Source organism: Python bivittatus, unplaced genomic scaffold (genome assembly GCF_059951505.1).
Source record: "Python bivittatus isolate LINGU-HERP-01145 unplaced genomic scaffold, Pbiv_v1 ctg000610_np1212, whole genome shotgun sequence".
Classification (NCBI taxonomy): domain Eukaryota; kingdom Metazoa; phylum Chordata; class Lepidosauria; order Squamata; family Pythonidae; genus Python; species Python bivittatus.
Window position 1 is genome coordinate 48,281,109 of NW_028277088.1, and position 17,198 is coordinate 48,298,306.

The window sequence follows — 17,198 nt, forward strand, 5'->3', positions numbered from 1 at the left end:
GTCTGGATCAGCTGTCAAAGGGAGAGCCACACCACTTCCACAGGCGCTACTGGGCGTGCTCGGACTCCGGGAGCATGCTCAGTGATAGCCAAGCTGCAACTTCTGACGGGCGACGGGTTTCACGCCGTCTGCATACGGAAGCGCTGCTGGCCCCGCTGTAAACAGCCTCCTGCTGTAGGGGCGGCGGAGCGGCCGGTCGGGCGTCTGGCGGCCGCGGCGCAGGCTCCTCCATGGAGCGAAGGGCCAGAGGGAATCCCGATCTCTGCTCTCGAACTGGCGGCTGTCCTAGGGGGCCAGTGCTACACATCGTAGTGGTCGGTTTCCACCACAAAAAGGGCTGCCAGGTGAGCGGCTGCCGGCTCTGCTGGCTCCCTTGACCGCCCTCTCGTTGCCTTGTGTTTCTTCCGCCTTTCAGCCATATTTCCTTCGATTTCCTTCCGTATTACATCCCGTCTGGTGCACGGACATCTCTCTTTTCGTGTCACTCGTCTTCTCAGTGCATGGTCTTGTCATTTGTTTCCATTTGCCCAGCCTCCTAAAGCTAATGCCTTTTCGACGTCTCAGACTACAATCCCCGTTATTCCCAGCCAGCATGCTGATAATGGCTGTTCAGAATGGTAGTTTTAACACATTTGGAGAGCCCCAGCTTGGAGTGTTCTTTGCTATTACACAATTAACCCACCTTCCTATTTCTGTGTTTCTGTAGGTACTCGTATTGTATGCCAGAGTGTCACCAGAAAAATGCATCTGCACATTTCTCTTAATGCGAGAGGAAATGCGTATATGGGTGCACAAGCATACATAGATATAGATAATGCATAGTGGGGTATATAATTTGCTTGTTCAAATATCCAAATATCATGCATCTTCAGGTTACTTAGTATTTCTATTCTATTTTTATTCTTACAGAAATTTCTGTTCTCATCCTGTCCATGCAAATCCAATTGAGGAAAGATGCCTAGATTTGTAATCTTAATTACTTTGTAATTGTGTGCTTAACAGTAAATATTCTTACTAAGCAGTTAGCTTCGTTGAATACAGTGGAACTTAATTATATGCATTGAACTGAAATAATATTAAATCTAAAGATATGAACTTGTCAGTATGGCATTAGATAAATCTAGTTGCCTTTATACTCACTTATACAACTATGTCAGAGCAATTTTTATGAGGAAGGCATAGAATAATTAAAGGTTTGGAAGGGCTACTATTTGACATGAACTACAAAAAAGCATAATTCAGTCACTGAGGATCCCCTGTTAATGAAATTATGTAAAATTAGCTTTGATTGATTAAATCAATTGTCTAACTAACCCAACAGTCTGAAAAGCCCACCAGCAGGACAAATTCTGTTAGTGCTACATGAAGAAGCAATGGTATCCTGTAGGTTAAGATATACTGTAGTAAAATTGAGGAATAAGTGCAGGAATATGATAATCAGTTGTTCTGACTAGTTTATTATTTTGAGTCATACCATGTTGTATTTTCCACTGAAGGTGCATTCTTTTCCTTGGAAATACTCTTCTATGAATGTGCCCACTGACAACTCCATTGGTACTTTACAGGCTCCACTTGGTTTTCTTTTGCTTTTACATTGTTTTGATTTAAAATATTTTAATGAAAATTTAACATGCTGCAGAGATAGAGTTCTTCTAAGCCCCACCTTTATACTTAGAAAATAAAAATAGGTAACTTCAACCAAGTGTTTTGTTTGGAAGTGTGCCCATAAAACAAGAAAAACTAGATAAGCTGGGGAGATAGACAGGAGTAGCAGGGAACAAATTCACTAGTTAAGGTTGTGATCCCTAAAGGAATATCCATAGGTTGCAATATTATGCAAACTTACCTGTATAAAGCGGATTTACTTTTCAGTTGTCATGCATGGCATTTTACTGCACACGTATATTGGAGTCATCAGATTTAAAGCTTCATGCTTTGTCAATAATTACATGAAGCTGGGTTTAACGCTCTTCAAACAATTAAAAAAAATAGACAGTTCTTTGTTTTGAAAAGCGAAACTGAGGGTGGCATTATAAGACTTCATCCATATAGAAGAAATCATTCATTTTATGTGTTATACAGTACTTTAACATTTTAAATTGAAGAAATGGGAATAATAATAGAATGTTTTCTGAGTTGGCAAAGAGCCAAAGTGCTCATTTTCAGATAGGGTTAAAGAGAAATGGCAGAACACTTTCTAAGTATTATCAAATAATACCTGCCTGTTAGCTTAAATATTCACCTTGAAGCTAAAAAGTGAATGGACAAACATGGATGAAATAATTTAGGAAAATGAAATAGCACAAATCAATTTAAAGCAGCAGTCCTCATCATATTAACTAGAAAGTAAAATCCAAATACTTTCAGTTTTATATTTGGCCATAAGCTATCCAGTTCTGTCTATATAAATATTTATAGTTATTGCTTTGAAACAGAGATATCTTCAGAGATATCTCTTGAAATAGAGATAATTCTTTAGATATACTGTACTTAATTATCTTGTTTTATCAGACATTTATTTATTTATTAAATTTGTCATCGCCCATCTCGTTAAAAAATGACTGGGCAGTTTACAAAGCAGTTAAAATCAATTAAAATTACAATTTAAAATAATCCTAAATAAATAGAAAATAAATATAATCCAAGGATAGATGTTAAATTGGCAGTAACTCAGGGAGTGTCATCAAGGTGCCACGTACCCCCAGGGTTGGGTAAGATTCTTGTCACCCCACATAAGCTGGCACAGCCAAGTCTTTAATCCTTTCTGGATAGCTGGAAGGGTAGGGGCCTGCTGCATGCCTGGGGGGAGAATATTCCAAAGGGTGGGGGCAACGGCAGAGAAGGCTCTCCTCCTGGGCCCCGCCAGCCAACATTCTCTCAGTGACGGGGTCCACACCATGCCCTGTCTGCCTGACTGGGTGAGACAGTCCCTCAGGTAATGTCAGGTCCGTTCAGACATGTCAGGTTAAGTGTACTACTTCAGTATAACTGGTTTAATCTGTGACATCTGTTTTTCCAAATGCACTAAAAATTTTGGGTGTGGGTTACCATAACAAAAAGGTTGATATAATGCTTCATGCATTTTTTAAAAAATGCTCTTTCAACCTTTTCCTTTTACCTTAGATTCATCACTTCCTAAAGATATAGAATTTTTTTTCTTCAATGAGCGAGTCCAGGCCGTGGCTCTTGCAAAGACAAAAATATGAAATGCTTGGTTTCTCAAATTCAGTTTAACCTCCTCTAGGTCTAAAGTTGCTTTTGCAATTTACTTAGCATCATTCTGGCTTCTGGGTAATTCCTGTTATTTGTGATGTTCATGTCAGCTACAACAGCAAGTTGACATTGCACAGAGAATTATATACAGTACTGTGCCTTCTTGTAAGAATTGGACAAGATGGAGTTGTTGCTCGTTTCTGGGACCAGACTCCAGGATTTGGTAATATGCCTGCCTTGGATAGGGTTGCACTCACTTTAAGGAACAGGTTTATAATCTGGGGATTCTCCCGGATTCAGCACAGGTACTAAACAACCAAATAGCAACCGGAGAAGCCTTTTATCAGCTGATCAACCAGCTGTGCCCCTACTTGATGGAGAGAGACCATAAGCTTCAGTGATACATGTGCTGGTAATCTCAAGATTGGATTACTGCAAGGTGTTCTTCATGGGGTGGTCCTGGAAGATAGTCTAGAAACTGCAGCTAGTCCAGAACCCAGTGGCATGAGTGGTGAGTAGGACTTCCAGGAGAAATTGTATCTCCCCTTTTTGAAAACAGTTACATTAGCTACCAGTTGCTTTCTAAGCGCTGTTTAGGTATCTTATTTTGGTGTGTAAAGTCTTACAAGATTAGACCCAAACTACTTGCAGTATGGCCTATCCAAATACAATTTATCCTGCACAGTTAGGTCCCTCAGTGGGGCATCTTTTTAATATTCTGACATAGGTATATACAACTTAAACTGTAGATTCTTTTTTTTCCCCCTGTGGTGGTTCCATACTGTGGAATATCTTGTTGTTGGAATTGAGGCAGGCCCCTTCCATGTAGGTTAGGAGCAGGCTTAAAACCTACCTTCTTATCCAGTCTTTAGTTTTATAATGTTTTAGAGGTATTTAACATTTAGTTCAATTGTTTTAGATGATTGTTTATGTATTTTAAGATGTTTAGACTTATTGGAGTGAGCAGCATATGTATTTGTATATAAATAATTGCATTGTAAGAAAAGATATTCTAAGCTCTTTTGAGAAACTACACAGGAACAAATCACCAGGTCCTCATGGTACCTACTCCAAAATTCTTAAATAACTCAAATGTGACCTCATAGCAAAAAGATAAAAATTGTCCCTCAGATATGGTTACCTTCCAGTCCTCTGGCAGTGAACCTACTGTTTGTGATACCTAACACTGGCGCAATCTCTCCCACCTCAAACCCTTCACATATACATTGGTGGGATCTGTGCTGTCGGTACATAGGATAATGACCTTCAGGTCATAGTGTGTCAACTCATTGTTCAACAGCTGTGAAAAAGGCAGATTCCCTGGTGGGAATAATTAGGAAAGTGATTGAAAATAAAACTCTCAACGTTCTAATTTGTGCAAATCTGGAATACTGGCTGTAGTTCTGATCTCCATATTTGAAAAAGAATAAGATAGAACTGAAAGTGCATGAGAGGCAACCAAAATGATTAGGGGGTTAAAAGGCGTGTTTTAAACTCTTTAGCTTTGAAAAAGGCAATTGAAATAATCAAGGTTTATAAAATTAGACATGGCATGGAGAGAATGGACATGTGGAAATTTTTCTCCCTCTTTCAAAATATTAGGATCAAGATCCATTCACTGAAGATGATTGGAAGGAGATTTAAAACAGAAAAAGAAAGCACTTTTTGGTACATTATCTTAAGAAATGAATAATAGCAACTGACTTGGATGACTTTAAAAGGGGTTTAATAAATCCATGGGGACAGCTGTGTCAAGAACTATTGTCTTGGAAATTCAGCTTCCTATGGGTGGAGGGCAGTTGCCAAATACCAGTTGCAAGGGAAGAGCAGTGGGATAGGTACATGTCTCTGTCTTCTGCTTGTGAGCATCCTGGAAGCATCTGGTTACTGTGAAAGACTAAGATGGGCCTTGGCCTGATCCACCAGAGCTGTTCTTTTTGCCAGACATTTGCTGAGGAAAAACACTGTCACGGAAGCAATGTTTTGTCTCTGTTTTAAACACAGTATGTTGGCTTTATGTTTGTTGTAGTGTGATGGTGCTCTGAATCATTGGATTAACCATTCTAAACACCACCTGTGCAGATGGACAATTTTATGCTTTACAATGAATCTGAGGCAGATTTAATTTTATCTTAATCAATTTTATAATGTTCAGGGTTTAAATGGAGGCATTTGCTTACTGCAGTTTTTGGACAGACAGACAGACAGATGCTGAATTGGGGTCTAATGAAGATATTTGTACATGTGCACAAGTTGTATGTAAGATTCTTATAGAACTGGGATTTTGGACATGCCTTAAAATGTGGTGCTTGCCTGAAATGGTTTCCCATACTGGGTGATGTATCTTTTAGATGTGTCTATGTTCCACTGTTACTATTTGGAGTTGCAAGCAGTGGTGAGGATTTATTTAGCATTCTTATGGGAGGGAATGGTAAAATAAGCAAAGATTTGTGGAGCTTTGTATCCTATTTGTTCTACAGTGTTCTCACTCCTGGAAGAATGAAGCTAAGGAGAGCATATCTTGTCATTATTTATAAAATGCTGCTACATGGATGGTATTAAGCAAATTATATATATCAGTTTTTGAGAATTATTTTATTCAATGTTAATGTGACAGTTATTAACCTACTGATCTGTTTATTTGTTCTCTGTGTGAATAGAACTCAGCTTTTTTTTTTCCATCTGATTTTTTTTGCTAAATTTGATATGCTGCTTGGGATTTTCTATCTCTATACCTGTTCCTTGAAGCAACAATGGGATTACTTAACAGTTTTATATTTGGACACCTGATGACTGGCTATGGATTTGGTGAAGTACTCTTGTATTCTTGAGTACAAGCTCATGTAATGTACGTCTGCTTTCAGGTTGAGTTCTCCTATCCTCCTCTAATTCCTGGAGAAAGTCATGATAGTAATAGTTTGCCAGAGGAATGGAAATACTTGCCTTTTCTTGCATTGCCAGATGGTGCTCACAACTATCAAGAAGGTAAGAACCCACATAATGCTCCTTTTCTATAAATGTCTAAAGAGTCTGGAATTTGATATTGGGTGAAGAATTTGATGCTGTCAGCACAGCAAGGCCAAACTAGACCTTTCTTTATATGGTTAACTGCCAAGCATACCTTTTTAAAAAATCAATACTATGTGTTTCCCAGCCACAATCTTAACAAAGTTTCCCTTCCTTTTGCTGTAGAAAGAAAGGTCCTGTTGGTACCGATGGAAACTTTTTTAAATGCCTCTTGCAGGTGGAGGAAGGGTGCTTAATTGAGGGGTAAGGTACTGTTCCTTAAAATGTAATTCAAGTAATATCTGATTTGGGCTTCAGTTTTTTAAAAAAATACATTTACATTTCTAGTGTTTATGGTTTGCAATGGCTGTGCATAGCAGAATAAATTATGGAAGATATCTGCTATAAGCAAATTGTGTACAGGATTTATACAATGTCAAAATTCCTAAATAACACAGACCAAAATCAAAGCATAATTACAGTCATTCTACTGCTATAACAATAAGCCATTAGTGCATAGTTTTGGTAAAAGAAAAAGGATATGTTATACTTTCAGGTCTAATTCCTTGACTGCTGTGAGGCAGTTCTTCTCCGTATGAGGCTACCATTCAGCCTATTTGTTTAATGTATTTTGTTAATAATACGCACAGTAATTGATTGCATAAAGGAACAGCTTGAGATATAGTAAGGAAAATTGGTTTAAGGTTCCCATCTCAACCAGCTGTGGAAGTAGCCCACAGCAAAATATCTTCATAATTCCCACTAGGCTTTCTACTAAAAATATGTAGTATTTCAATCTGGAGGAAGCAAAGATGCTTTGGATCAGGTGTAGGTACCCTTTCTGTATCTTAAAGGAACTGCATTTTTTCTAGGTTGCCCAGTAGTTACGCAGGCTCAGCAAAAAAAGCATTTCCTGAGCCCATCTGGCTACCGTGAAAAACCCCAGTTCCTTTAAGGAACTGCTGACAGGGACAGAGAGGGTGTCCACATTGAATATGAAGCACTTTTGCCCACTTTGTATCCAGATGCCACACACTTCTCTACCTGGCTTGAAAGGCTGCGTGAAGCAGTTGAACTAGAAGTTTTGCAATATGCAGGAAGAAAGAAAACAACTAGGTATTTGGTTGTATGTGAAGATAGCTGGGAAGTCTGATGCAGCAACACAAGCCTTGCAAAAGATCTCGATATTTTCATGGTTTGAAGAGCCGTGCATCATATGCTCCTTGAGACTATTTTGTCTTAAATTTGGCAATTAGAATCCTGACAGCAAGTTTTAAAATGCCAGATTTGACCTTATGCTTAATGTATGATACAGTCAAGTATTCCATTATTGATTATCTAAGTTGATGTCATGGCTAACCCTACCCTAACCCAGTACTGACTGGGTTCATACATTACCCTAAACCATTAACTATGGTTTACAAATCAAAATGGCTGGGTTCTCAAATCATGCTAAGTGAAATCCTACAAATCATATTAATGGCTTAGTGTGAAGCTAGTCCATAACTATAATTTAAATAACAACCTCTTAGAAAAAAAGTAGAAGCTTTCTACTGTCTTTAGCGGCGTCATGAGTGAGCAACCATAAGGGAATTGAGTGTCAAAAAACATTGGTGGTGCTGAAATTGTGTATACTGATTTGAGCTAACCAGACAGTTCTTTGGGAGCAGCTCACTAGTGCTGCAAATATGGAAACTCTTAACCGGAAGAATCCTCTCTGTTGCCCAAAATGCTTCTTTACCACCATCCAAAAAAATAAAATAAAATCAGGAAGTGATTAAAATCACTTATTTTCTAGGACAGTAAAACTGCTTGGGCGGGTTTTTCATGCTGTTCAGAATAACCATGTGCCCCTCTCTACTACCAAACTGCAAAGTTTCATTTTTTTCCTGATTATGTTACATTGATCTGAAATTTAGTTTTTAGGATGATCTGGAAAATTATAGTCCTGAAGAAACTTCATGTCTCAATGCAATGCTTGTAAGGGATGGCAAGACAATCTCTCATCTTTTCTTTCAGACACAGTGTTTTTCCATTTGCCACCAAGAAGTGGAGATCGAAGCACGATATATGGGGTCTCTTGTTATAGGCAAATTGAAGCTAAGGTAATTATTCTGAAGTCAGGTAAAGATGAAATAAATCTCTTTGTTCAGGACTGAGGATATGGGGGAAAGTATGAATGTATATAACAATACATAACAAGAAAAAGGATTAGGAAGCTGATACCTTTGCTATAAATTGATTGAAAATGCGGTATACTGGTTTTTATATGTTTACTTGATATTGGAGATCTACATAGTCCCATAAATGCTAAACCAGAATTTTTGGGAATTCTGGCTTATCAGTACCTGATCATTCCCACTTGCATCTTCCTGCAGGCATGTACAAGCAACTAGAAGATCAGCAGGGTAAGAAAACTTTGCTTTGCATTCAGACATCTAATTTGTCTTCCTCTAACAAGGCAGAAATTGATGTTGGCTTATAAATCTCATTAAAGGAAGGACAAATTAGATCCTGGTTAGGATATAAAATTGAGCTTTTGCACCCTAAGTTTTATGTTAATTTAGCCATCCCTGCTTCCGCAAGTAGACAAAAGGAACTGATTATATTGCATATGCTAACAAGCTGCTTATTACTGGTAAACCAGAATTCACGCTGATTCTAGCTTAGCATTTAGTGCAACTGCAGCTAGATAGGAATATATCTTTACTCATATGGCTTTCAGGCCCAAATCTAGCTCTCAAATAGCATTTCATTTGTAAAACATGTCCCAAAATTTGAGTTTCATGTGCATAACATGTGACTTATTATTTTGTTGTGGCATTTGATGTTCTGATATATGTGGCTATTCCTTGTGGGATAGAAACTAATTACTTTGATCTGTGGGCTATAATGTAGTAGTTTGAATAATGATTACATCTTTCTAAAAATTGTATGACAAAGTGCTGGAAGTATTTTCTTTTTCTGCTATCTTATCTTCAAAATCATCTGCTTTGGATAGCTGCAGATATATTCCTACTGTCTTTTTTATATACATGTAATTTTTTATTAAGAATTTTGATTATAATAGTAAAATCTAATACAAACTAAACTTAAAGAAAAGAGAATAGAGAGGAGTAAAAAGTGCAAGGAAAAAAGAAAAAGAAAAATAAGTATATAATAAAGAAAGAGAAAAGAAATATATAAAGTGACTTCCAGCCTTCATCACAAGTATAAACAAATTTAGTAACTCTTCACCCTCTCTAAAGTTACAGACATTTATCTCTTCATCCCATATCCCATCTCTTATCTATAAACAAATCCATAAAACAACATCTTTTCAGTCATGGTGTCAGCAGAAAGTCCATAAAGGGTAACCAGAAGTAACAACATATCTTGTTTTAACCTTGAACAAATAAACCAATTTTATATTCCTTCCTTTTACTTCTAACAGTCTTAATCTTTAATTCATTCAAATATTGTTGTAGGATTTGATTTATCTTCATTTCTTCTTTGTCCCGTCGCACAGAGTTCTTCAAGTCTTTAACAAGCCTCTTTTGTAAATCCAATAGGAAAAAAATATCCAGGTCAGTCTCTTGGTTTGTCATTTGTCATTAAATGTTAAAACCTCAGCCAGTTTCTTTTGTAGATCCAGTGAAACATCCTTTTCTAAATCATTTTCTTGGCCTGTCAGTTGTAAATCCACTTTTGATGCCATCTCTATCTTGTCAGATACAATTTGTTCTACAGCTGACAGTTCTTCAATAACATCTTTTGGACATAGTCTATCCAGAAGCAGACATCATTACTGACATTGTTGATATTGTGGGTATTATTTTCTGATTCCATTCTTCAAAAGTGTCCTTGAGCATTTTTATTGTCATAATATTTTGCACTATCTTACAGGCCTGTATATCTTTCCTTTAGCTAAAATCTTTAGTCCCCTCTAGTGCCTAGTTTTTGAAATCATGAAATTATTTTTCTGTTATGTCTTGTAAAAACCAAAACAGGATCTATTTCCCACGAGAAGCTGTTTGTACTTTATAATTAATTCCAAAATCTTATTGTAAAAGTTTCAATATTTCAATTTTATCTGGATCCTTAGTCTGTTTATAACTTTCTAAAATCAAAATCATATTTAGCTTTTTGATGTTTATCAAACCCACGGAAAACCACTGTCCTGCGGTCTTCTTGTGAGGAGCACCCGTCTGGAGCACATGTAGGTGATCTTCCATCCTCTCCTTATCTGGAGAGGGTCCAAGGAACTGATCTACTGACTGGCTCCTTGGTCTATGCTGCGGTCGTCAGCTCCATTTTCGCAGAGCCATCTTCATTTTGCCATACCTCCCCTGGAAGTCCCCCAAATATATGCCTACTTTCTGATAATTTCCAGTTCATTTATTTTAAAAGCTATTTAATGTCATTGCCCTATTATACATCAATAACATTTATAATCTATAAAATCATTGCAGTTTCTCACTGTAATTGTGTCTGTCATTTATATTCACAGGGTATTAGAATTAATAATCTATTTCAATAAAACTTAATATTTTCTCAGTTTTCACAATTGCTTTTCTAATTGTAGTAGTCTTATCCTCAATTAGTGCTGCAACTAATTAAAGATTCGATATTGATTCTTTATATAATGAAACAAAACAGATATTGCGAATATTCTCAATATACCCTGCTGTTTGGAATCTGAGGCTATCCGTATGCTTTTGTCATTTTATGCAGTTTGGGTAAATAATATGTTAGTGTTACATCTGTCCCTGTTTTTACGAACACTAAGTAGGAGAACTGCTTGTTCTGGTTGCTTAATCTCATAATGTTAAGAAGAAAAGCCACTACCAATCTTGTATTTAGAGGTACTTTCCTGTTTCCCTCTAACACAGCCATGAGTAACAGTATAGAAGCTTTTGCTTCTGTTTTTGAGTGACCAGATCAGCCCTAAATCCTGACTCACATTTTGAAGCTAGCTGATTTCAACAGCCCATAATTGAGATTAACCATAGTTTATCTACAAGTCTTGACAAATTAGTGAAAATTTCGAAATTTTTCCACATTGCTCCTTCAGAGATAGAGTGGCCTGGATGGGCCTGAGGTTCGACAGCTTCTAAATCCTGGCCTGGTGCTATATATTAGGTGCTATATATATTCCTGTAGCTTAAAAAGGGTGAAAAGAAAAGGTAAGTATATTGTAGGCAAAATCTTTGTAGTTTTTTTTTTAAAGAGCAAATACATGTAAATCACATTTGAGTAATTCAAAGTGGAATGAAGTATTGCATTTAAAATGTCTGTTCCAATATTCTCTTGAATGAAAAAAAACCATTGTATTCTTCAGAGCTAATAATTCATTAACGTGCAGATTTAAAGTCAAATAAAAACTGATGTGATTACTGGGGTTGTTAAAATAGGATTTTGCATAAACTATTTTTTAAATCCAGAACAAATCCAGGAACATGATGGATATGTGTTTTGTACTTCCTTCAATACTAAAATTGGACGTGATAATATAAATAGTTTTAACATAGGAGCAGAGTTTCTATATATAGGAAGCGGTTAAACATTTTAGGTGTTCCAAATTAATAATACCTTCACAAACAGGTTGAAAATAAAATGGATAAAGAAGAGACAAAGTCAGGGAAAATTTTAGAGGTGGATTCAGAGGGGAGTGTTAAATCTTTCCTCTTATATTACTGAATTAAAATGTTTCCTTGAGGTTAATGTTTTCACTCTGACTGGGCTCATAGACCATACTAAGCTGTGGTTTGTTTTAATTGTAAGTTCTTGAATAAACCACTGAGTTCACATAACACTAACTCCAAACAAATCACTTGTAGCTTCCCACGATGTGACTTGTCCTAATTTAATCCTTTATTCTTTCCCTTCTGTATTCTTTCTCTTCCTGTAAAATGAGTCTTGCCTTTGTTCAAACTGCTAGCCTATTCAACTAAATTTTTCTAGACCATTAAATTAATAAATAAATGTCATCTTTTGGTGAAAAAAATGAATAGTTTGCTTTTAAATGGAAATAAGTAAAAAAAAAAGCTTTTAAAGTTTAGTCTTTCTTTCTTTAAGGCATTGAAAGTACGGCAAGCAGACATTACTCGAGAAACCGTACAGAAAAGTGTATGTGTTCTAAGTCAGCTGGTAAGAGATAAGATAACTTACATAGAAACAGTTTGTTTTGGGATGTTTTATATTAGATTTGAATGGGTGCATGAACTGAAATCTGAGTCAAAGATATCCTTTCCAGATGGTTTGTCCAACAGAGAAAAATACTCTATATAAGCACTTAAATAAGAGCAACCCAATTGCATATACCCCATACTATAGTATTTTTTAACATTAGCGTATTGTGATATAGGGCACATAACATTACTGAAGTTCATAGTGCTTTAAAGTCTTTTTTCAACCATAAGTTCCACTCATGATACACATGTGGAACTAAATGTAGAGAATGACATACTCAATTCCTGGTCCCAGTTTCAAGGAAAAGAAGAATATCATTCTGTAAAGAGTACATTACCTTTCAGGCCTTTCTCAACAGGTCTGTTTAAAGGGCATTTGATATAAAAACAGTTGGGTGTGAAATTATGTTTAAAAGATGTATATGATGTTTGGTTCAGAATATGAAGAAATTGTTTATGAAGTGATTAATCTGAAACATAGAACTTGGAACTGGTCTCTTGTTTTCTTCTTGTTTTGTCCTTCCTACAACCCTTCTCAGCTTGGTGAGGTAGGTTAGACTGAAAAGTATGGTGAATAGAGATGGTGCAGGTACTATACAAGCCTAGGAAAAGGCCCCTTCTGAAGAGCTTATCAGCTTCAGATCTGAATAGCTACACAGGACTAATAGGAGGTGGGTTAGACTGCGAGATAGCCCAGAACTACCCAATGAGCTTCTCAACTAATTGGCATTTAAATACATGTCTCCCTAGTCCTAGGCCAATTTGCTAATGTTTGACAATACCAGTTCTTTAATGAAATAGGATAAGATACCTTGCCCATATTTTACTATCCAATGTTTTGAATAAAAGCACATTCAGAAAAAAATACAGATCTATGCACAGTTGGAACCAGTGTTCTCTTTGAAACCTGGATGTTACTGTATAGAATAACTGATCATGCCAATACATTTTCATAAATCAGCTGTAACCTAATACGATATATGGCTTGGAGAATATGCAGAATATTCAGATTATACAAATTCATCTGTATTTAATGAATAGATCCTACTGTTTTTAGCTGCTTGTCTGTATTTTTTGATATAACATGATACTCTTTTTCTTGCAAGCCTCTATATGGGCTACTCCAAGCTAAGTTGCAGCTAATTACACATGCCTACTTTGAAGAGAAAGACTTCTCACAAATTTCAATTCTTAAGGTATGCTTTTAATACATAAAAGTAAGATTTTTTGGAAGGTTACAAATACTTGGGTTAATACGGAGTCATTATAAATGTGGGATTGGCCTACAAATAATAGGAGGGAGATGGATGGATGGATGGATGGATGGATGGATGGATGGATGGATGGATGGATAGATAGATAGATAGATAGATAGATAGATAGATAGATAGATAGATAGATAGATAGATAGATAGATAGAGTTCAGCCAGATTAAAAGTAGAATGGGAGAGCCAATGCTGATAGAAGAGTAACTACGCTTATTGGAGTCCATAGCCAGAATAGAAAGGATGGATCAGCTCAGTGACATTCTTTCCAATACAGGTAGTCCTCATTTAATGACCATTCATTCAGGGACTGTTTAGTTAGAACGGCGCTGAACGAATGCTAGTTATGCCCCCACAGCTGTTGTAGGGCCCTCGCAGTCACGTGATCAAAATTTGGGCACTTGGCAGCCTCCCCACACTTATGACCACAGGGGCACTTTAACTCCCCCCATCTGCCTATCTTTCCCCCACATCTCTGCCCTTCTGGCTGCCCTGCACTCTGCTGCCTCTGCCAGCCCTCCTGCCCTGCTCTGTGCTGCCCTGTACTTCGTGGCCCTTGTCCAAATTGAAAGCCTCAAGAGAAGGCCGCACGTGATTTGGACAAGGGCATGTGTGGCCTCGGGAAGAAGGCCTAGCCTGGCCAGCAGCTGCCTTGTGAAGGGCCAGGCCAGACACACCCTGTCAGCAGCGGGAGGAAGAAGATGGGAAAGGTCAGCTGGGAGTGGCAGGGCCAGTGGAGCCCTGATGAGATGTTTCTCCTGAATGTTAGTTTCCTCTTATCTGTTATCTTATCTGCAAAAGGGAAATTCTAGATCCAACCTGGTGTAGACAGCTAGTAAGCTAGAAGGCAGTTTCTAGCAGGAATCTGATAACCAGATCTGCATACATAAGGAAGTGTTGTTCTTTGCTTTCTGAAAGAGTACTCCCTCTAAGCGCTGCTGGAAACTTTTTATGTGACATGATTTTCAAAAGCTATTTGTAGAATTTATTTGCAGAATAGCAATACTGAACACAAAATCTTTGCAAAATTCCATTAAAGCTGAATCTAAAGCAGTTCTTTGGACCCCAGAATTCTGTTGGATGGATAACTATGTCTTTAGAGACTTAAATAACGTTAGACCTCTTGGAAATTGTATTTGGTAGATTTTTGCTATATAAATTGGACCTTTTCCTATTTTCCCTGTAGTTACTCTTAGAAAAGGATGTTCATGCTTTCTACATTTTATGGCTTTTCAGGAACTTTATGAACACATGAATAGCTCATTGGGAGGGAGCTCACTGGAAGGGTCACAAGTTTATCTTGGTAAGCTATATTTGATAACATAAAACTTCCAATTTTTCATTTTTGTAAGTATTTTATTACATATAAAGCTTAATGCCAACCTTATATGTCTGAATAAATTACCAATTATTGTGACTGGTGGTGGAATCCCAATACTTTGTTAAGGATGCTTCTCACGGTGAAATGAATAATGAGGCAGATCTTCATTCTGTTCCATATAAAGAATCTTTACGTTCATCAATCTGACAGCATAGTTAGAAATCTTAGGCTGGGAAAGCTTGGTGCTTTATACAAAGTTATATTACCCAAATGCATTTCTACCATCCCAGAGAATGTATTCATATGTATAGTAAATAGAAACATGTAAGACTCTTACTCAGAAGATTTCCAAGTGTTAGTTGCTGTTATTGAAATATGCCATTTTCCTCCATGGTTTTTAGGTCTGTCTCCACGAGATCTTGTTCTTCAGTTTAGACACAAGGTACGATAAAAAAATGAAATGTTCATAATTATTTCCATTTCATTGAATCTTAAAGAAAAACAACACACAGTTACAGATATAAATAAACAAAAGAAAAGTTGTCTGGATCTGTGTTGCACATTGAAACGAAATTGAATATTATAAGCATAGATTCATTTATAAATATATTGCTGGACTGCTAATGTTTTTAAGATCTATCTTTTTATTTTAAAGGTTTTAATTCTTTTTAAGCTGATTCTTCTAGAAAAGAAGGTAAGATTATTCCTCTCTTTCCTAAATGACAAAATAAATGACTTGGCTAGCATTGTTTCATTAATACATTCTGGGGATGCATCGTTCTGTTATGCAGTTACCCAGCAAGGAGAGGTGTTTATTCTATATGTTTGCTGTTTACTTTTTAATGTATCCATCAGTGTTGTTTGCTATCTTACTATAAGTTATAGTTTGCTGGTGAGAGTGAATCTCTCTCTCCCTCTCTCTTCACACACACACAGACACACACTAGTGATAGGCAACCTGATGTCTTATTTGTGTTATTTATTTATTAACCAAATTTCTAGGCCACCTGACTCCAATGACTCTGAGTGGTGCAGAACATACAAAACAATGAAATCAACAATAAAACCTGATAGAGTCACCTGGAGGGAACAGCAACCAAACTCTCTCTCCCACCAGCAGAAGCATCAAGATTTGAAAAACGTTCTGACTGTTCCTTGCATTATCTTGCCTTAGCTGTAATAGCATGCAGCATTATGAAACTTTCTGACTTTTGTTTTAAACAAATACAATTATTGCAGCAATTTACATCAAAATCCCGTAATTAGAGAGTTTTAGATTATCAATTGTTGGAGCATATTTTCTAGAAGATAAATCCTTACTTTGATTTATTAATACTTTTTTAGTTTGGATACATCTTTCTCTTCAAAAAGACCCCCAATTCCAAGGCATAGGGGAAGAGCCACGTTTTTAGTGCTGTTTTAAATACTGGTACAGCAGGGGTCTTTCAAATGTTTAGCCTACAACATGTAGCCCTCTATAGGCCCTGATTGTTGGTCATGGGAATTGTAATCCGTAACAAGCCTGATCTTACACAGATGGTTAAAAATCTTCAGAAGCCTGTGGTCAGAAAATGTAAAATATATTCATTATAGGAAGTTAGCCTAGAACAGAAGAGATAAAACTATACGATGAATCTAGAAGAGATTTTCAAACCTTGACACGAGAAGCTGATTATGTTTTAAAAAGATACAATATATCCTCTGTCCATAGCTTCAGTCTTCAGTGGAACAGGATAATGTTCACAGTTATATCGAGAGCTTGCTTAGTTTGCCAAAGAAATGGGATAAACATTTATCATGTCACAAAGTAGGATGTAACGTTTTACCCAATCTTTTTTCAACAGTCACACTGGTTTAGGCCATAAAGCACATAATCTGGATTCATAAATTTTCAAGAAGTAATAACAGCACAGATTGCAAAACATTTTGTTTATTTCCAGGTTCTGTGCAGGGGATATATTAGGACATCTGTATAAAAGAAATTGCTGGAATATAAGTAAATAGCAGGTGTTCTGTAGAGCTTTTAGAACTTGATATATACTACTGTTGTTATGTTCTGAGTGTTATGACTTGGCATTGTTTATCTTGTTCCTGTCCTCCAGAATTTAACATCCACCTTTTCCCTTCTTCTTTTCAGGTTCTGTTTTATATCTCTCCAGTTAATCGGCTGGTGGGGGCACTAATGACTGTCTTATCACTATTTCCTGGTTAGTATGTGTGTAT

The 17,198-nt window shown here is 36.8% G+C and overlaps 1 protein-coding gene across 1 annotated transcript in view; it reads left to right on the forward strand.

The window, feature by feature from the left end:
• Positions 1–72: 72 nt before the first annotated feature.
• The window catches only part of AVL9 (AVL9 cell migration associated), a 34,749-nt gene continuing 17,623 nt past the window's right edge, over positions 73–17,198 (forward strand). The window contains exons 1-9 of the mRNA XM_007431604.4: positions 73–344; positions 6,078–6,198; positions 8,239–8,324; positions 12,277–12,348; positions 13,496–13,585; positions 14,891–14,957; positions 15,377–15,417; positions 15,631–15,669; positions 17,113–17,182. Coding sequence (XP_007431666.1) covers positions 231–344; positions 6,078–6,198; positions 8,239–8,324; positions 12,277–12,348; positions 13,496–13,585; positions 14,891–14,957; positions 15,377–15,417; positions 15,631–15,669; positions 17,113–17,182 — 700 coding nt within the window. The 5' untranslated portion in view covers positions 73–230. The remainder of the gene's footprint in view (positions 345–6,077; positions 6,199–8,238; positions 8,325–12,276; positions 12,349–13,495; positions 13,586–14,890; positions 14,958–15,376; positions 15,418–15,630; positions 15,670–17,112; positions 17,183–17,198) is intronic.